Source organism: Diadema antillarum, unplaced genomic scaffold (genome assembly GCF_040938485.1).
Source record: "Diadema antillarum isolate AM-2024a unplaced genomic scaffold, OU_Dant_1.0 seq00000355_RagTag, whole genome shotgun sequence".
In the NCBI taxonomy this organism is placed as follows: domain Eukaryota; kingdom Metazoa; phylum Echinodermata; class Echinoidea; order Diadematoida; family Diadematidae; genus Diadema; species Diadema antillarum.
This window is the reverse complement of record NW_027271361.1, coordinates 54,994-76,491: the sequence shown is the minus strand read 5'-3', so window position 1 is coordinate 76,491 and position 21,498 is coordinate 54,994. Positions and strand designations below refer to the sequence as shown.

The window sequence follows — 21,498 nt, the reverse complement described above, 5'->3', positions numbered from 1 at the left end:
AATGCATGATTCTCCCAATAGGTGTATGGTACAATGTCTTCACAATGTGTTATGACAGTTTCACAAAACTGACAAAATATTGAAATGACAGGTTTGTCAGAAATATCTTGAATGTTCACTTTCCTTGAAATAGGTTTGCTATAACTGTCTAAGAGTGCAGGTACCTGTATTTGGGGAATTGAGAATTTTTACTTGACTTCTGACCTACCCTTTTATAAGTTTATGCATTGAGTAATTTTCAACGTATGAAGAGTGTAATTACAGTATAAAATATATATATTTGCATTTAAACCTGACCTTTGACCCTCAACCTTTGACATTTGACCTTCTGGCTGGAAATTCCTCAGAGAATCTCCATTAGGGAATACATATATATATATCACGTTTTAGTTTTAAAAATAATAATGTAAGCATTGCATATAATAGTATATGAGGGGAAATAGTAAAATTTTGAGGAGTTGACCTTGACCTTTGACCCCCTGACTAGTGACCCATGACCCCTACATTCGGTAGAAAATCCCTGCCAGTCAGTACATGTGTATGTACCAAGTTCCATGAAGATACATCAAACCATTTGAAAGAAAAGTGAAATTGTAACATATTCACCTAACCTTTGACCTTTTGACCTTTGACCTTATGACATGAAACTCTCTCTGGAGAATCTTTATGCAGTAGTACATGTCTACACTAAGTTCTAAGATAATACCTTCGGGCATTGCATGGATATGGGGGAAATAGCAATGTTTTTCGCATTTGACCTTGACCTTATGACCTTTGACCTTTTGCCAATGTCACTAAAATCTACTCAACTAATTGCCCCATCATACATCATCCTTGGACCAAGTTTGGTGAAAGCTGCTTCATTCAGTTTTGAGTTATCACGTCAACAGATAAATTTTAGGATTTGACCTTGATCTTTGACCTTTGACCTCTGTCCAATTTCACTCAAAAACTAATCAAGTAATTGTCCCATCATACATCGTCCTCAGACAAAGTTTGGTGAAATTTGCTGAATCCAGTCTTGAGTTATCGCGTAAACAGATACAATTTAATGATTTGACCTTGACCTTTGACCTTTGGCCAATTTCACCCAAAATCTAATCAATTAATTGCCCCATCATACTTTATACTTGGACCAAGTTTGGTAAAATTCCAGTCAATATTACTCAAGTTATCGCGTAAACGAATGCGGACGGACGTACGTACGGACGGACAGACGGACAACCCGAAAACATAATGCCTCCGGCACCACTTCGTGGCGGAGGCATAAAAAAACTCGTCATCCAAGAGAGTGTAAAGTGGTCCTCTGCTTGTAGACATTTTACCTTACCTATCTACCGACACGAAGCCCCAGAGTGCCAGCTAGAGATTGTACTGCATCGCCAGCCGCTGCCGGAGTGGTGGGGGAAACTGGGCAGAGAATGGTTGCCACTGCTCCTCACCAACCTGGTTCTTGAACCCATGGAGGATCTTGGGGAGAGAAGGAGAAAACGAGCTAAATGTCACAAATTTCAAACACAGGTGTATAACACATTGGAATATCAATAGTGATAATTGAGCTTCTATAGCGCATATATTAAATTGATGTTTCCTATGCACTTTACAATCAGTCTTGTCCACTTTACACACACAATATTACAAAAGCATACTGACATATTACATTAAAAAACCAACCAATACGGAAAACCCACCAATATGAACTGCTACTCATGATAATATATTTACTGAAGCTTTGACTTTTATTTCAGAGGAAAGTGAAAGACAAGTTGAAAAGAGCAAATGTTACACCAGTGCGCGATTAAGAATAGAAAAGGCTACTTGTCAACAGCCACATCATACTTCAATGTTTTATCACTAACAAGGATATAAATCTTTCACATCTGGCCTACATCATCCACAATTTTGTATCATCAGTTTTTCACCCTTATAAGTCTTCAGATGGAACTGCCATCTTTTGCCTTAATGTTCACACAGGCCATCCTGAGAAATTTTAGTCGTGCAAAATACAAAACTCTCCTTACCTTCGCAAACATCTCCTTTAGATTCGGTTTGGGGTTCTGCCACGACGCCACTGCATCACAGAAAAAGATGAAATCCTGTGGACACAAATGACATGGATGGAAAGACACCAAGCTATGTTTAAAATACAGTTAATTTCACTGACTTCAAACCACAAACTACAACTTTTCCTGGATGAAGAAACAACATTTCTCATTTACCCGGATAATGTTGCGAGTCTGATATCAACAATTTCACTCTATCAGAAAAGAACATCTCAGATAAACATACACCTGGAATAATCATGTTTTCAAAGGATCTTCTTGTGCCCATCACTCCAAATCTTCTGGAGGCATCTTCAACTGCATAAATCTTTCTGCCTGACAGCCAAGTTGTGGTGTGATTTCTCGACTGTGACCTGATCATACTGATCAACATACCACGGTCAAAGGGCAATTGCCTATATCAAAACTTTGATCTCATTTAGGAAATATTTAATAAACCTTCTCACCTGTACGACGCCCGACGGGTTGATGGCAATCATGGCACAGATACCTCGGAATGCAGAGTCCTTCTCTTCGTTGTCACGGATATTCCGTAGCGACGTACACCTATCGCAAAAAGATACAAAAAGAGAAACTACGTGAGGTGAAAGAACACATGGAAAAGTAACAGCTTCATCTTCCCTTGTGTGGCTACTAGCAAAGAGCATGAATCGTGTAAACATAAGTATTTAGGGTCTTCTTAAATAGCACTATGTGATAACTTACTTCCCTGACTGGAGGAAGAGCATATATATGCATTTAACTGTCTCAAAGCAAACATGAAGAAGTCTGATGTTAAACAAAAACTTGTATTGATAACAAAATCACTAGCTGACAGTATTCTACTCTCTCCACTGTTCACTTATCATACCTTTATTGAGCAAATTTCACCTAAAACACATCTGATGAATCATCAGCAATGGAAGAAGAGAGAAAAATGAACAGCACTTTCTCGCAACATGCCATCAATTTAAAGTCAAAATATCACCATCCCCTACGTCTGAAGCTTGGGAAAAGATATTGAATGCATCTTTGAACATGTCTGTGGGCAAACACAGATTGTTTTCTAACATATTATGACTTCTCATTGTTCATTCTTCAAAAAATGGCTCGGGAATAGAGGAGTCAAAATCTGAAAGATACTTGAATCACTAAGTATTGTTTTTCCCGAAGGCACTTAAACCTCAAGAACACTAAAGCTCCACACAAGCTTTGGAAAATATCATATATCTCGTATTTGCAGATAAGCTAGCTAGCTTCAATTTGCTGATAATGAGATGCGTGGGTAAAAACTTTTGAATTTGTCAATCACGTTGACCACCAAACTAAGACCAAGGAAGCCTAATAAAATATCAAGAGTAGTAATAAATTCATAAAGTTGATTTGCACTTGACTATGGGGGATAAACAAGTTGTTGTGGTTGATGAGAGGCAGACAAGAGACTGGCTTTCCACAAAACTTCATTGACATTACCAACAAAATTGAAGCAAAATTTCAGTGTGTGTTTGTGTGTGTGTTTTAAATCCAAAGGGCATTCCACAAACATGATCACATCATTCAAACGACATAACAAGTGCTTCACACAATGCATGCATGCTTCTCTTGCAGACACACAAATACATTCACCACGAAGCAATGATGGGGTCCCGAAAAATTTACCACCCACAGAGGGAGGAAATCCAAGATCAAATATCAATGAAACTCAACAATGAAAGGAAGGTAAACACACACTATTCCTGTATCTTTTCTTTGAAACAACATATAATTTACAATTTGTTCTAAAGTTATGTGACTAGAACATTTCCAATCATTCAATCCCCCCCCCCCCCCCCACAAGCTCTGGATGGAAATGACATAAACACACACACACACCTCCTTACAACCACAAACACCCAACAAACAAGCACTGAACTTCGAGCATGCCATTCAACTTTCTTCTAACTGTCCAGTCCCACTTTAAGTTGCGAATGAAAATTCAACGAGAGGCATTTACAATAAAACAAAGTGTCCACTATAAACACATTCAAACTTATGCATATCACCTGATCACAAGTTATTTCTTCGCTATCACAGTAACCTCAAATGTGCAAGATGCTTTCAGAACAACCAATCTGCAATCACTTATACATAGGATGAAGTTAATTTTGTGTGACTGCTAAATCAATTTACTAAAATTTTGAACATCCGTATCATAAACACACCAAATTTTTCATCACGTCAAAGAGTGTGTGAGCTTTTCAAAGGGTCATTACAGAAAACGATGGTTTGACATCATATCAATTTCAAGAAAACTGCATAAGTGTTCCTTTTCATTTCTTAATAATAATAATGTATTACAAACGGGAGGATGAAGGTTTAACTAGAATTGCTCACAAAATCCAAACCATTTACTCATCATCATTTTGCAGTAAGTGAAGTTGACCAGAGCAGGTGGCCATTTTGCTCAAAGAATGGAACAGTACGGTCTTAACTGTTGTAATGAGGCCATGTCAAAACTCATGGAAGCATTTTAAAGCCTCTAGCAACAGATCCAAAATATGATTTTCCTCGATTCATCTGGCGGAAGAGGTGACATGTTTGAAAACATAATAGAAAGATGCCTTGCACACAATTGAAATAACATAAGGGTTAAAACTTGACCAAAACAATGCAATTTCCATACAAACACGGAAAGTTTTTCAACTGACGTTACAATCACATAATCTTCATCATGCCATATTGATTCTCAAAAGGGCTGCTACATTCGACAACTCATTACCCCTTAATCCCAAACAGCCATAACTTTCATCTCATTGGTGAAATTTGAGCAAATTCAGCTTTATTGTCATGGAAACTGCTCATTTACATAACCCTCGGCTAAACCAATCAGGTCCCAGGGGAATTTTGCTGCAGAAATTGTCATCTTGTCATCATCCTCACATCAAATTGGCAATGTCAATTCATAGGATCTGCACAAGACAGAAAAGCAATTTATTTTGAAAATGCTGATTCCCAAACAAACAATTGTATATGAACAATAAGGGGGTCAAATGAAAAGGAAAATTTTTACTCCACCTCATAAAACACTGATGAGAAGTATAACAATTATGAAGACAAAATACAGAACAAAGCTGGACAAGTGTCAATCCTGGGACTTGACGAGTTTAAGTTAAACTTCCCTTTGATCTTATTTTCTTTGTTCTTTTGTCTACTCTGTGTTAGATATCAAACAAGGAACAAGAACCAAAAGATGAGTACACACCACTGTCGAATAAACTGCGGAAGCATGGGGGCCACAGCAGCGGGGCATACCAAGCCAAGCCGGCCTATCGTGATAGCTATCGGACATTGTGATTGGACGAAGACATCACAGGAAACGCACAGACGACCAACCAGCACGAGGGAGAGAAAAGAGAAGAATGATGGAAGGGAAGGGGACAAAAAAAGGTTAAAAAAAATGAAAATAAAAGTATATTACAAATGAATGTCCAAATGAGAAAAAAAAATACAGGATCATGATTCAGTGATTCTGAACTGATGTAGAAGGAATATAAATAATCCCATATTTATGGTTAGAATTTCGATTTTTTTTTTTCAGTGGCTGTCATGGGCATTTTCCCCTTAAATTCAATTTAAAGAGAGAGAATTGAAAATATGGAAAGGGAAACTCAGTCGGCTAATGGGTTGAAGGTAAACAAAAATTATTTAAATGTCAGTCATCATCTTTTTTTTTTTCTTTTAGTACAGTCTTCCAGACTTGAAAAACATGCTGCCACAAGGTACCAGACACATATATATCTATCACAGCTCTCATTTACAGACAAAATATGACCATATACTTCCACTAGAAATAATACCAAAAAAAGAGAAGCAAATTTCAAATACAGGGAGACATTCGATACCAAGTCGTGTCAGTGGATGAAACTTAGATCAGACATGTACACACTGAGTTCCACAAGACCCATTCCGACAGTGCAAAAAAAATTGCAAAACGAATCTCAGGAAAAAAAAAAAGGTAAAAAAAAACAGAACGATCAAGATCAGCTACATTCTACATCTCATAAAACGACTGAAATGCAAATTGAAAACAGCCATCATGATCATGCAGTGAAAACATGAAAATTTGCACAAAATATGAAATGCACAATACCATTAATTTCTACACATAATCAAGGCTACAATGTATGCAATATACCACATCTCCTTGACATCTTGAGGAGTAACACATTTTTTATCAACACTGATAATGTGACAAGTTCATGATTTGAGGTAATCATGTCAGCACGCATTTCTAAATATTAAGGGAAAGTCTGATTTTGATGGTTGTGGATCCCGTTTTCATTTTTATTAGCTGACTTCAACAATAAAACTTGGAAGTTTTACAGCCACACCCAACATTCACTTATATCTATGATTGTTATAGTAACAGGAACTACACTAATGACTCTAAATACTGTGTCCCTCATCAGAGTATTGTATCATGACACCCCTGCAAATTTATTGACCAGTCCTATGATGTCACACATAAATGCTGATTTTTACACAGAATAGCACCAAATATGGATTGGACTTTGTCAAGACTATTCCACTACATACACACCCCAATCTTTGCAAGAAATACAGTTAACGGGGAGAGAAAACAGAGGATTCCTTTTATTCATTTATCTATTCATTACTATTATTATTTCTATTATTATTATTATTATTATTATTATTATTATTATTATTATTATTATTATTATTATCATTATTATTATTATCATTATTATTATTATCATTATTATTATCATTATTATTATCATTATTTATTTACTTATTTATTTATTCTTTTTTTTTTGGGGGGGGGGGGGGGTGTCATTTGTTTGCTTGGTAGAAAGTAATACTGATAACATACCAGGGGTTAATACTGAATACTGGTAATAATGACTATGAAAGGGTTTTCCCATTCTGTAATATATTTAAATCTAGGGTCTGGAAATTAAATCACATAACAGACAAAATGAATGGTAAATCTCTGGCTGGAGACTAGGCTCTGCTTACCGGTGTTTTCTAGGAGTGTCTTGGGTGTGTTTGGTCGGTTGATGATCTCCGTCAGCTGAGTGAGGACCTCGGGGATGAAAGACTCCATGGCTGCACCTGAAATGTCGTTTCACAGGGGTCAAGGGTCAAATTGGCAAATTTAATGGAAAACCAAGATTGCTCCGATGAGCTTTCTAGTCATTTGACCTCCACAACAGTTGCATATATGGAGGCCTCATATTATGAGGCCTCCATCCACTTCAAGCTTAATTGCTTATGATGGTGGTCTCCTGCATTCAATGATCTCTGTTTTTTACTGAAAAATACTGTATATCTTATTTTATGTTTCTGTGTATCTACATTGCTCAATGCAATCACCTATGTGTATCTATTTGTGCACTGTTATCGATTTATTTCACTGCACTTGCTTTTCTTTGTCTTTGTACTTTTTGAAATCTGTATTCAAATTGTATCTGATTGAATGCAGAAATAAAAACAAACAAGCAAACAAATATCTAATTCGGGGTCATATTTTCAAGTTTGTACATTCAGAACTTACTGCAACATAATAAAGTTGATTCAAACTCATTCTCCACTACAGCATACTGTGTTTGATGGAAGCAATCTTGCTTTTGTTTAACAGTACTGCTGAGTCACAGAAGTTGCAAACACAAACCATCATTTCACGATCAGTGAGTAACTGAACTTTACAAGGGAAGACAGAGAATTACATAATTAAAACATCCAACACATACATTTCCATGAAATTCTGGTATTATTTTGACAAAATTGGAGTAAAAAAAAAAGGTGACCTATATATTTGATGTCAGTAAAATTCAAAACTCTGAAATGGAAAAGCCTAAACTCGTGTGTTTCCAGATAATCTAGACTTCATCAGATTCCACGCTGAAATTCAAATGCGGGTCAACCTCTCCACTCTCTGTCTTCTGTGACATAAGTCATAATCGGTAGATACAAAGCTGGAAGGGACTCCAAATCTTTGCTCCCGTGGTTGCTGGATCATAAATTTTTTCAATGCTTTCTTTAGCGGTCATGTAAAACACAAATCAGTTCAAATCGATTAAAATCAAATCAAATTGATCAAGTTTCGAATGAGCCCTCACCCATTTGGATGGAGATCTCTCCGATGGCCCACGTGGCGTTGTTACACACCGAGATGAACTCTGGGTTCAGGTTCTGGCTCAGAATTGGCAGGAAATCGTCTGCTCGCAGAAAAGAAATAAAACAAATCCAAGCACATTTTGGATGCAGTCAGAAATCATATGACAGGATCTGAATCAGAATCTTTCAAACTGTCCTCCTGAAATCTAAACCTCTTAATACTGTATACGCCATATATTTAGCGAGTCCAATCTTTCGCGTATCTGGACTTCCCGATGATTTCGCGAGTGGTTAAATTTGAGATTGTGAAGTACAGTACTGGAATGGAGGAATGTATGTATGCACTTCATATTCGTGTCGGAACCAGAGTTAATATTTTTGCATGTTTTCAAATTTGCGAATGGCACCCGACTCGCAAAATTCATGAAAATAAAAATCTTGCAAAATATTCAGCGTATACAGTAGTCTCTAAACTCAAACTTTTCTCTAGACTTATCACTAGGACTGACTGTAAGTTTCGGCTATATAGCAAACACTACTTCTTCTGCTGTGCAAACAACAACTTTGGATTAGAATAGAAATATGTCAACCCTGACACACCATCTAGGCCACAGCATGATTCTAACATCAGTAATGTTTTGCCATAATTTCAAATGAAGTTTATGTTATGGTTGATCAATTTTTCAAAATTATCTCTTCCAACTACCCCTTCTTCAATATCACTTGCAACCAAACAGAAGGACTGTCATTATCATAATTTAGCCCATCACAAATTGGCTTTGCAGTCCCGTAAACTATCTTTACTTTCATTCCTCTGGGGGATTGGAGTTAATTCCTTCTTGAAAACATAATCTTTGTTGCCTTCAGGGCTTTGCCTGGAAGGGGTAACCGCGAGACATTTCAGCAGTTTCATACATGGACAATGGTTAGCTACAACCAAGTGACAATGAAACAACCAGGACTATATTGAAACAGAAAATCAAATGGGTCTTCACTCTACTACCTGTGAGGTGCTATCATATTCACTACATCCAGTCATGCTGATTCCACTAAACTTTTCTGGTTTGGTCCCACCTATGCACTTGCATGTCACATTGTAGAAAGGCAAGGCCTTGATAACATTTTCAAGTTAATAATAAATAAGCAGTCAAAATGAATTTTGTGAAGGAAGTGGTCTAGGTTGTTTATGGCCTCTAACATTAGGAAGACAAAAGCTTTAAAGGACAAGTTCACCTTTATAAACGTAAGGATTGAGAGAATGTAGCAATATTAGTAGAACACATCATTGAAAGTTTGAGGAAAATCAGACAATCCGTTCAAAAGTTATGAATTTTTAAATTTTTGTGCAGCAACCGCTGGATGAGAAGACTACTGCAGTGTATGAATAACTTGCGTACAACAATATAAGGAAAATATAAAGAGAATTTCACAAAATTCCATCTTTTGAAAAAAGTACACATTCCCCTGACTCGTTACCAACAAATGTTATGGGCAATATTATTCCCCCTGCCTTTAGAAAGAGGCAAGTCAAGAGCTCTTTTATTATGCGAAAAAAGTGAAAATATGTTGAATTTTCTTTTACATTTTCTTTATACTGTTGTACGCATATGACTCACAAGCTGTAGTAGTCTCCTCATCCAGCGGTTCCAACACAAAAATTTTAAAAATTCATAACTTTTGCATCGATTGTCCAATTTTCCTCAAACTTTCACTGATGTGTTCTACTAATATTGTTGCATTCTCTCAATCCTTATGTTTATGAAGGTGAACTTGTCCTTTAATATTGCAAAACACACAATATCCAGGAAAAAAGGTGGCTGGCTGAGAGAGGCAGTTCAGGTAAATCACTCTGCTTTGGTTATTAAAGGAAGTCTCCCGGTAAGAATCAAAACTGTGAACTGGCAATCATTCACAAGGAATGAAAACTTTGGTGCACAAATCATTTTAGAGACCATTTTCTGCCCATTATATCTTCCTAACATTGTATATCATATATCTGACTGCCTAATTGTACACATGTGCTACGTCCTGCATGTGTCCTTCAGGATGGCTGTTGAAACAGACAAATGACTGAGACTCACTGATGCAGGGTTTGACAAGCTCGAAGCAGGCTTTCGTCAGATCTCCCAGAAGGGCAAAGGAGCTCTGCCTAACCTCTGGCATCTTGTCCTGACGAGTGGAGAAATGGAGAAAAAAAATAGTTGTTAAATGGTTAGCTTTTTTCTAAATATCTCACCAATGCTAATTCACACAAGTATTGCACAAACAAGTATTATCACCTACTATAAAGAATTGAACATTATTTTTAGATATGATAAAATCATCCTTTTTAAAAATTACATGCACTTTACTACGCACACCACCCTCTAGTTTCATTCACACGAAGAAAAAAAAAATGTGGCAAAACCAATTTAAAACTCTCCATAATGTCCCCCCCCCCCCCCCCCCCCATTCTTGTCACCAGTAAGTTATGTGACTATGGAAGATGTTACGCGTACAATGTATATAGAAGATACCGATGTCTTGAAATGTAAAGCTCCCCACAAGGCTGGCTACAGGTAATGGTGCATGATTGCCAACATATACATGCACAACCACAGGACACCACCAAACAAGCTCTAAGGAAAGAATACAGTTCAGATAAGTTAAGGGGATGGTACAGTATTGGTGGAGATTAGAAATGGGCTTTTAACTTTTTGTGAGATATCAAGAAACCACTTGTGAAATAGTACAGATTATACCATTCTAAGAGGAATTCAAAGTTTATTTGGTAAAAATCAGTTTTGGAATGGCCGAGATATCCAAAAACAAATTAAACAAAGCAGTCGGAATAAAAGGTGGGTCCCACCTTTTATTAGTATTGCCCTGTTTTGGGTATCTTGGCTATTTCAAAACCAATTTTCATCAAATAAACGTTGAATTTCTCTTGGAATTACATGCTCCTTCATATTTCATAAGAGGTTTCTCATTATCTCACCCAAAAATGTTAGAAGTTTGAAATTAGGTATCAACCAAAACTATACGATCCCTTTAAAAATAAAGAGGCTAGTCTTACCTGCATGCACTGGTAGAGAAGTACCATGATGTTGCTATTGGCGACATGCTGTGCTATGTGGCCCTCCAGACCCTCGGCTAGTCCACTCAGCAAGTCCAGAGCAACTATCATGAAGTCCTTGTCAGGCGGCTCGATCTCTGGGTTCGAGTTTGAAGCCTGTCACATCAATCACACACAAAGAATTACAGTTTTGTTGGGGTTTCCTCTACAGAACTCTTACATATAAGCATCATTCTTCTAGAATCCCTGCCTAAGATAGATCCTCACATAATTGAGCTGCATGCAAATGATCCACATTATGGAACGAGTCTGCCTCGGTTAAATTTCAACCAACCACCATCACCATATTCCTTGCATTACCTCATACATCCCTTGAAATCTATAAAAGCACTTTCTAGTCTCAAACAAAAACAGCTCATCTGGTGCATGTAATGTAGCATTATGACAGTGATACATTCACCATATGAGGTGTTATCTTCTAAGGACAAACAGAGTTTTTTTAGACCCTCAAAGCACCAACGTGAGGATGCTGGTAACAACTCCCATTGTTACATAACTTTCTCCCATGGAAATTAAAGTGTTTGAACCTCCTTGGCAACCATCCCACCTGGACCGCATCTATTCAAATGAGGAACCACCTCTCACCATGATCTGCTCCAGCGTCTTCTGGGTGAGGGAGACACACCTCTGGAAGACCGGCTCGCTGTACGGCAGGAAGCCCGACTGGAGCGCCGTCGCCACGGACGACAGGCACTCCAGGAGCGGGAAGAGGTCCTTGTCCTCGTCCTTCAGCGAGTTCCACTTGGCGATGAGCGGAGGCATCAGGATGGCTATGTGCTCCTGGGGAGGAGGATGAGGAGGAAGAGGAGAAGGAAGAGGAGGAGGAGAGTGAAATGTGTTGGTATGAACTTTATCACACCCAGATGTAATCTATAGCCTATCCGATGAATTCAGTGTACTTAAAATATATATGATGCATGTCAAAGACTTATGTCCTGTTTGTGTACATCTCTCAGCATGATGCCAAGACAAAGCCAATGTTTCATGTGTTACAACTGGTATAGTTTCTTTGGCAGACTACACCAGCAATTTGCAACTGTCTCCAGATAACATAAAATCTAACACCCCACATTTACTAACACCATGAAGAAAAGCGAATATAAGTCATGAGCGTAATCACATGGACAATGTGGAACACTACATCATACAGTACTGTATCTTTGAAATACTAAATATAGGGACAACAATTTCTGAAAATGAAACACACAAACCCAAGTGTCTCATTTCCCGAAGAAAGCATTCACTTCAGTAGTTTGTGAGGCACTGTAAAACCAGAAATAATAGCGTGCATGAAACTTTCGAGAATATTGCAAGGAGCCAAGATTTGCGAAAGTAAAATGAGAGCAAAAGGGGTTGTCTACACAATGCAATAAATGCTACTCAATTTGTGAAAGTTTCCTGCTGTGACTGCTGCTGGTATTAAAGTATGAAAAACAAAGTTTGCCAATCATCTGGCCGAGAAGCTCTTAGCCAATAGCTGCATTGATTTATACGATGCCTTGTTCTCTCACCTCCTTGTTGAGGTGGTGACCGACAGAGTCCGCCAGCGTGCCGATGGCGTCGTAGAGGATGAGCAGGTTCTTGTGCTGGTACTTGCTGAAGGCAAAGACCAGTGTCTCCAGGATGACGGGTAGGTAGGGCACCAGCTCTGTGCACGCCTCCTCCTCAAGGGTGGCAAACGCACTGCGGGGTTTGGAGGAGTTGGAGGATGACAATTTAGGGAAGAGCAAACAATTCCCCTTTCACTTTTATCTCTCCTGCCTCTTGTATCAGCATAGTATTCTCACACCTTTTGATTTTCTTTGGGGCTCTATACACCAAACCATGCAGAAAATGCCTATGCATTATGAATTCTATTGCTAATTATTAGAAACTAGAAATGTCACTATGGCAACTGGTATGCCACCACTATTTCGCATTCTCCCAATAGGTCTCCAGCGCATCTTGACAATGTGAGAGGAATAGCCATAGCTGTCAGAAAATAATCCTTGTAGAGGCTGGAATTTCCGCATCGACGAACTTGTGACATTGTTGGCTAACTAAAATGAAATGTTTTCACAGAGTGGAACTATCAAAAGTCTGGGCAGGATCTGCATGTTAGTAGCTCGACTGCATACCGAGCGTAATTGGAACGCACAATACAAAAATACAATTATACGAAAATGGAACAATGGTTGCCATTTTACCAGAGAAGAGGGAAATCTGTGACAAAGAATTTGAGCTTTCTTACCTGCATGCTGCCTCTTGTACCCTCTTGTTGCTGTCTAGAATTCTCTTCAGTAGCTGTAATTAAAAACAAAAGTACAAGGACATAAAAGTCACCTCAAGGTGTGGATGTTTTGCATACAGCACATCACATCGAAACAAAAGTTGCCATGAATAATAATATCACAGCTCTTTCATGCCCTTACAATCAACATAGCTGTTTAAATGCAGGTAACAATTACCTTCAGACACAAATCTAACAAACTTAATTTCAAAGAGGATTAAATATCTTACCTTGCACAATAATTAATGTTGAGCACTAGACCGTCTCACATGTGATCCCGTTGTACTAATCTGTTCCTTTCCTCTGTGTACAAAAGCAACTTAACACCCGACCCACAAACGTAACATAAAGAAACTAGAAAAGCACTTGGAGAGCGCAGACCTCCCCCACACAGCTCATTCACTTCCACCCATATACACATTATGCTGAAAATTGCCTTATTTTCCAATGATAAAGAATCCTTTCTAGTGTCCCTACCTTCGCTTTCTGCTGCACCTGAGTGAGTGCGCACTCAGTGAGTGTATGTGCACCTCAAAAACACCCAGGTCGAATTCCCGTTTGTAGGCCCAATTGGCCAATAATAAAGAACCCCTATTAATTCCTCAGAAAAATTAGAATTGAGAGAGAGAGAATTTTCTTGAAAAACACTTGGATCCACATGGTGATCTGGATCACTACCAGAATTTTAACATCTGTTCCTTGTGTCATTATCAATTTTCCCTATGAATTTCATCCAAATCTGTTCACAAATTTTTTATTATTTTTGCAAACAGACAGACAAACAAAACAATGCTGTCAAAAACATAATCTCCTTAGTGGAGGTAAGAAAACAGACAAACAGACAGAGAACTGACCTCGGACATCAGCCTCTGGAAGTAGAGATGGTGGGGCTGGTTGATGACCCAGTGTGAGTAGCGGCTCAGCGTCCAGCAGGTGATTGACCGCACCAGGGCCTTCTTGGCCGAGAGGCTGTCGATCAGGAAGGGCACCAGCTCCGGTAGGTGCATGCTCATCGCGTTCACGCAGCCTGGTGGCGGAATGACCGGCGACACGAGAACAAACGCATGAGAGAACAGGCAGGCATAAATTACATGGCATCTCGGTGATCAGTGACGATATGAAACATTTTGAATAAGATATGGGTAAGGGTGAAAAATAAGTGTGTGTGTGGAAATGTTTGGAAATTATCAGATGGTGGTACATAGACAAAAAGTGTGTGAAGAGATGTCTGCGTCAAAATGTGGCAATTATTTCAGATTGGGGGTGGAAAGCTAGTGTGAATGACAGAGTTGATGGATAAGACAGCACAGAATTTACTGCACATGCAGTCTCAAAAGAACACATGCAAGAAATCGAAGAAAGTACGAAAGGAAGATGGGGTGACAGAATATGAAAAAAAGTTGTAACTCGAGATGGAGATGGTGGAGGGGGAGGGGGGAATTAGGATAACAACGGCAGGGCGACTCACCCTCTGCGATGGCACCAAGCACCAGGATACCAGACTCCTGGACCTCCCAGTCGGAACAGAAGAGGGTCTCCTTCAAGATAGGTAAGAGCACCGGCATCAGGTCGTCCCGAAACACGTTGGCCAGCATGTCAAGGGCAGCTGCCGAACATTTCCCTGCCAGCGAAAAAATGAGCAAATCAATACTAATAATGAACATGCGACTCACTTTCATTGAACTTGCACATAAATTTGTTCTTTTTCTTTTGTCTTCCCTCGTGCAATTAACAAACTTATGGAAACTAAACAGGTGTTGTGTTTTTAAAAAGCATTGAGAGGTTTTTATCTAGCTGCTGCCATCCATAGACGATGGCCATATAGAACATGAAGAATACTGAGTAATTTACTCAAAACATGCCCCATTCCCCCCCCCCTTTTTTTTTTTGGGGGGGGGGGGGGGGTCTACATACAGACCTATTGTAGATATTGATGAAGATGGGCTGGAAGTTACAGTATATATTTCTCCAAAAATACTCGCATTTAAATTCCATCAACTTTCACTCCCTAAAAAGAATTCACAGCAATTCTCCTTCCATGGCAAGGTATTTATTTTGCAAACTATTTCTCAAGGCCCAGCAAAGACCACCAAGGTAAAAGGTATCCATCACTCGTTTCCTGTGCAAAACCTTGGGAAGTGGTGTGAATTTCGTCATTCCGGAAGTCATGCAAATGATACGAGCCCTTGTGGTTCAACCATGGGAACATTCGATAGTCAACAAATGGTGTCAAAACGGCATCATTCGAGCAGGTTCCCAATGTGAGTATTACCTACTGCCTATTAGCCCTCTACTTATTTCGCAGACGAGCAGGGATGTATAGAAATTAAGCGATTAATGAATACAGATATCCCCCTTTCTCCAAATTCCTGCGGTATCTTCAAGTCCTTCACACTGGACTATTGCATTGCCACACCTGAGTGGGGTGTCAAATTTACACCTGGGTAATGTTTTACAGGGGATTAATGAAATGTTAAAAAAAAGGTATGTGAAACTTTGAATGCCTAGGTAAATAAAGGGTTGATATCCCATCCATGGGACAGAATGCCTTGGCTTCTCGTAGACCATTAATATGTCATCAGTGGACCACTCCGAAATACTGTATTTTCTGGCCATAAGGCCACACCTCTGTATGAGCTGCATCTCCACTTTAGCGACAAAAAAAAAAAAAGAAAAAAAGAGAGGAAAATATGCAAAAGGGTTTTAATCTGATCAAAACTTCCTTTACTTTTCTGAATATTGATAACAAATTCCATTTGTATCTCTGCCCGGTTTTGCTTGTTTCCAAACATCCATTTTCGTGTGTGTTGAGATTTTACAGGTTTCAACTGAATGATGCAAACTCGGTGTCAGGATTTTAAACAAGAATTGAGCATGAGAAGAATAAGTAAGTGTGTCTGCACAAAATATTGATGTATCAGACTTGACAATAAAACTTGTATGAAAAAGAGCAAGCAGGTCTGTGTTTTCATTCACACATGCCAAACTGTTTCCTTTACAAGAGCCGAGTATTGCATGAGATAGAGCTAGCACTGTGTGGTGTTATGATGCCGGCAAATATGGTTGCACAACGGAACCTTGTGCGCCTGAATCCAGTCTGTCACCTCATCTCAATGCTGACATGATTTCCTATGCTCGTATCAAGGTCAACGCTGGGTTGCCTATTTATAGCACTCATTATCTGAATGACACAATCCGCACACCTTCGTGAGCAGGAAATAGATACTTTCCGTCAGGGAGCGCTGCCAAGTCATCAGGTACATGTCTGTCACGATAGCAACCTGTCACCAAATTACAAAGACAAGTCCCTCACCTCGCTTAATGGATCTCTGTCTTCTCTACTAGACGCATCGGGGCAGCGTTTCATGAAACTTGTCAGTCACTGACAACTGTTTTAAGCTTCCGAAATCCTTGCATCTGATCGGCTGAGAGCAAGTTTGTCGGTGAAACTCACTGACAGAACACCCGCTGAAATGCCCCCCACAAACTCATGACCATCACTGTGATCTCAATTCCAACAACCATATCGTCGCTGATCGTAGTTTTTTACTCACACCATGATTAAAAAGTGATGTGTCCTCATTAAAATGGACATGCTTGTGGTGTGTCAAAGTGTAATGTAGTGAATTACAAGAACTTAAGGGGCATGCTCCATTTGTTACTTCATCCCTGTGCACAAAACTTACGGAGATTCCAGTCTGAGAGGGCGTCGTCATCGTCGATGCCATAATCTGAAGCAGAGTCCCCCTGTTGGAGAAAAACAAGAAAGAGTGTACAATGTCTGCTGGAGGCATTGAAGAGAAGAGGCATGGCCAAAATCAATGTCTTTACCAAGGACAGTGTGAAGAGAGCCAATATGTAACCTCTCTACTGTGCATGGTGCACATTCCTTAGCATCACACCTGGCAACTTGCCAAGTGACACAACTTTACACTCAAAGTTCCTTGACCTCTGACTGCGACCTAGTTTCATCCAAAGTCAATTTGCTTGATCTATGTGTCACACAGACCTGCTGAAATATGGCTTAATCACTGTCAACAAAGAGGGTTGTATTGGTAAAGACAAATGACTGTGGGTAAACTAGGCCAGTCACATAATTGCACTGGGTTTGATATTGATCCATTATAAGCACGTTGGGGGGGGGGGGGGGGGGAGGGGAACAACCACATACACTCTTGAACTTTGTACTAATTTACAAGACCTTAGATTAACTTAAATGAGTGTTTCTGCAGTGTAGATAACAAGACATATATCTTTTGTTTGTTGTTTTTTTTTCCAAATCTGTCATACCATTATTACAAGCAGTTGGAAAAGGGGAAGGTAATCCTGGCTGGCATTGATACTTATTTTGTCTAAACTCCACCTTCCTACCAAAACACTCCCAAAACAAAACAAAAAACAAAACAAACAAACAAACAAAAACAAATGCAGTTGAGGAAAATCTACCATTTTACATTATTTGAGAGACGATTGCATTTTTTTCCCAAAGTCTACAATTTGGGGGCAAATCAGGGATGGGGATAATTTTCTAAAGTTACAACAATAATTTGATCTTGAGGATCATGCGGGTGGCCTGACAACATAGAGAACTGGGTTGAGGAGGGGAACTTGGTTGAGGAGGCAATCTACGAAGGTGGGGAGGGGGGTGGGTGGGGTGGGGTGGGGGAAAAGGGTTGAGGTGGTTACCTCTTCCTCTTCAAAGGAGTGCTGCTGGGAATGCGTCTTGGACTTGTGGAAGCGGGGCTTGATGTCCTGCTCGTTGTCGGGGATCATCTCGTCCTCCTCCACGTCGCCCTTGAGGAGGATGATGTCGATCTCGGAGTACTTCATCCCGTTGATGAGGATGGGAATTAGCCTGAGGAGGGAAAAGATCCAAGACGGATGGATGATTAAATCGATGGCAAGAAACTGCACTGCATTCAGTGTCAATTTTGTTGTGAGGATTTCATATAATTTCATAGATGAGAAGTGTCAATTTAATGAATTCATCATCACTCAAATAATCATGCAAGTCATCTTGTCACTGATATTTCACTTGTTATGTTTTCCTCATTTTCACAACTCTCATAAAAATACCATGTCTCAGTAGCATGGTTGACTACTGGTTGCTATGGTGATAGCCGTCACGGCAAACATACCTTGGTAGGTGGGGAAGCAGGATCTCTTTACAGATGCTCTGCTCGGCCAACGTCAGCCAAAACTCACACGCCTCTAATGCCACTGCCTCATCACTGTCCTGTGTCCTCAGGAGAATGTACTGCAAAGGGGGCAAAAAAGATGTGTATATTACATGGTCTACATGAATATTGGTCGGTAATTGGTCAGAATGCAATCAAGTGACTAATGCAGCGATGTTCAAAATCACTATATTGCGAGTAGTGAGAACACGTCAGGCAATATAATTCCACAATTTTACTTGCTGCAGATGGGACTAGAATGAAATGATCTGTATAATTAATAGACCATATGTGACCCGCTACAACAAAAGGAGCCAAAAGTCGAGGAGGGAGATTTTCTGAAAATGACATGACATTATTCTCTTACTCTTCTGCTTTAATTTCATATATAACACGACTCATAAAAAGTACTCGATTGTGGAGATATTGATGATTTTATGAGAGCATGTCGAGTAGTTTAGGAAATCAACGTTTGGAGAAAGAAAACAACAACTAAATCAAGACAAGTGGATATAAGCTGTGGATGCTTCACGCATATCCACTGTTTGTAGCCTCTCCGCATCAGTTGTCTAGCGTGACAGCAAAGACCATAGCTGTATCATCTGCCTAGATTATAGGCCAGCTAATCCTGCACTCCTAACTGCAATTAAATTAATCCTCTTACGTGCAAACAAAAGTTAAAGCTTAAAACATCCAGTTTCTTATCAAAGGTTACAAGAAAAGGCGGGGCAAACCAATCAAGGAGTTCAGTAAGGATAGGAAACTATGGTTCACTGATTTTCACCCTCCTCACAAACCTGCTCAAGACTTGGTAATAGTTCTTGAATCAAGCTGCTCTTTAATCCACATTCAATCTCTCCTTGAATCCTATCAACTCTTCAAAGGGCATGCTCTGTATTTCCTCACTGCTTTGTTTATGGTAGCACACAGCTACTCTCAACAATGTAATTACATTCACAGTGAGATCTGAAGGGGGAGGGGGTTGGGGTATACATGGCTGATCCTTTGACATGACAAGCAGTCAGGCACTCTGGATGTGTATTGCCAAGGCAAACTTTATTCAATGGGAGTGTAGATCCCTGTTTATGATTCTTGCATTCTTGTTTCACCAAAGAAGAGAGCAAATGGGCACCCTTCAGGCAGTCATTAAAACTCACACAAACACACAAAAAGCCCAACTAAGGAGAAGAAAAACAAACAAACAAACAAAAAGAAAAGTTTGATCTACTAGTGGTATAGAGGCACATTGAGGTCATAAGACTTTATTTCTCTATTTCTTATCACTTCTGCATCTGGAAAGGCCAATACTACTGCCAATGAATATTAGTAGCACAGCGGCAAGCTTACTTAACATTACCCCCCTCTCCCTGAAAAAAAAAAATATCTACTTCCTCATTTTATTTTTCATTATTGTTGGTTCTTTCAATGCTCTTTATAGTATGACTTATGGCCCCAGCTTCATACTGCTAGCACCACAGCAAACCTACCTCGCATGTGATAACAGAAATCCAGAAAGTTACTGTCGCAACAAAATCAATACAGTGCCCCCAGTGGTGATAGCCATGCAACTAATTGTGATTCCCCTACAACTCCTGTGCGCTAATCTGCTCCTGCTATTCCAATCAAATCACACAAGCTGGCTGTCCCAGTAGGGGGAAAAATCTTCCTTACCTCGATGATGTTTTGCATGTGCGGTATCAGTCTGTCTAGCCTCACTTCCAGGAGCATCACCAGCGCTCTGCACACGTTTTTCCGCACTTCCGTGTCTTCGTCGGACGCCAGAGCAAACAGGTTCTGAATGGGGTAGCATGACAACCAATAGACACATGTGAGAGGAGGAGGAGGAGGAGGAGGAAGGGGGGGGGGGGGGGGGGGTTAAAGATATGGTACCTGCGGAAACTCCAGCATCAGGTGAAATTGAGCAAATATTGGTTCAGCTTGTTTACATGGGAATCAAATAAGAAAACCTGAACATCGCTTCACTTTCTGTTTGCATTCTACTGAAAATCTGATCAAGAAGGAAAAGTGCATACGAATCATCATTGAACTGTCACCATAATGACCTTTTACCTGACGCACAGGGACACATGTTATCATGCGCCATATTTGCTGCCATCAGGTAGTAACTGAAACCTCTTCCCAAATTAGAAAATCAATCGCTGAGTAATGCTACATTCTGAAAGTTGTCATACACTCTAACTCAGCATCAAGTACTAAGATTCACTTTATTCTTTGTGTGTAACAATATCTAACTGTGCTCAGGAATTTCTTAGGATGCACAGAAATCTTACTTTGGTTGGAATTATGGAAAACAAACTAAACCACACAATAATTGAACTAAACCAAAACAAATGCACCCCAGAGGAGTGGGGGTAATGAAAAAGTTTTATCATAAAAGCCAGCAGATTCTCTGGGGTCTGGGAACAAGGGGAGGCGTGAAATATGCCAGATTCGCTAGATTTGACGTGTCGTGATGACATCCGAATGACTTACGTCCATGAAAGGGTCTATGTGGATCATGAGGGCTTGTGTCTTGCTGATGATGAACTGATTCACGCAGGCGATGGCATGTGACCTTCACAGGAGAACAAAGGAGATGGAGAGACATACAAAGTGAATGATATATTAGACGAAAAGTAATGAGGATATAATTTTTTACCCCTATATTAGTGACCACTTTTACCCAGGTGAAGTGGCCAACATCTGCTACAAAACAGTGTTATTTCTCTTCAAGCATAAAGCCTGCACTTTAATGGAAGAAGAAAATTCTTTGTC

At 39.5% G+C, this 21,498-nt stretch overlaps 1 protein-coding gene across 1 annotated transcript in view; it reads right to left on the bottom strand.

Moving 5' to 3' along the window:
• The window catches only part of LOC139731061 (transportin-1-like), a 62,701-nt gene that overhangs the window by 2,866 nt on the left and 38,337 nt on the right, over window positions 1-21,498 (bottom strand). Inside the window, exons 5-22 of the mRNA XM_071641941.1 lie at window positions 21,217-21,298; window positions 20,395-20,517; window positions 18,685-18,803; window positions 18,233-18,401; window positions 17,233-17,293; window positions 15,015-15,167; window positions 14,401-14,573; window positions 13,508-13,560; window positions 12,789-12,960; window positions 11,863-12,057; window positions 11,218-11,373; window positions 10,244-10,331; window positions 8,165-8,263; window positions 7,062-7,157; window positions 5,284-5,359; window positions 2,510-2,609; window positions 2,022-2,096; window positions 1,331-1,470 (exon numbers count right to left, since the gene is read on the bottom strand). Coding sequence (XP_071498042.1) covers window positions 1,363-1,470; window positions 2,022-2,096; window positions 2,510-2,609; window positions 5,284-5,359; window positions 7,062-7,157; window positions 8,165-8,263; window positions 10,244-10,331; window positions 11,218-11,373; window positions 11,863-12,057; window positions 12,789-12,960; window positions 13,508-13,560; window positions 14,401-14,573; window positions 15,015-15,167; window positions 17,233-17,293; window positions 18,233-18,401; window positions 18,685-18,803; window positions 20,395-20,517; window positions 21,217-21,298 — 2,098 coding nt within the window. The 3' untranslated portion in view covers window positions 1,331-1,362. The remainder of the gene's footprint in view (window positions 1-1,330; window positions 1,471-2,021; window positions 2,097-2,509; window positions 2,610-5,283; window positions 5,360-7,061; window positions 7,158-8,164; window positions 8,264-10,243; window positions 10,332-11,217; window positions 11,374-11,862; window positions 12,058-12,788; window positions 12,961-13,507; window positions 13,561-14,400; window positions 14,574-15,014; window positions 15,168-17,232; window positions 17,294-18,232; window positions 18,402-18,684; window positions 18,804-20,394; window positions 20,518-21,216; window positions 21,299-21,498) is intronic.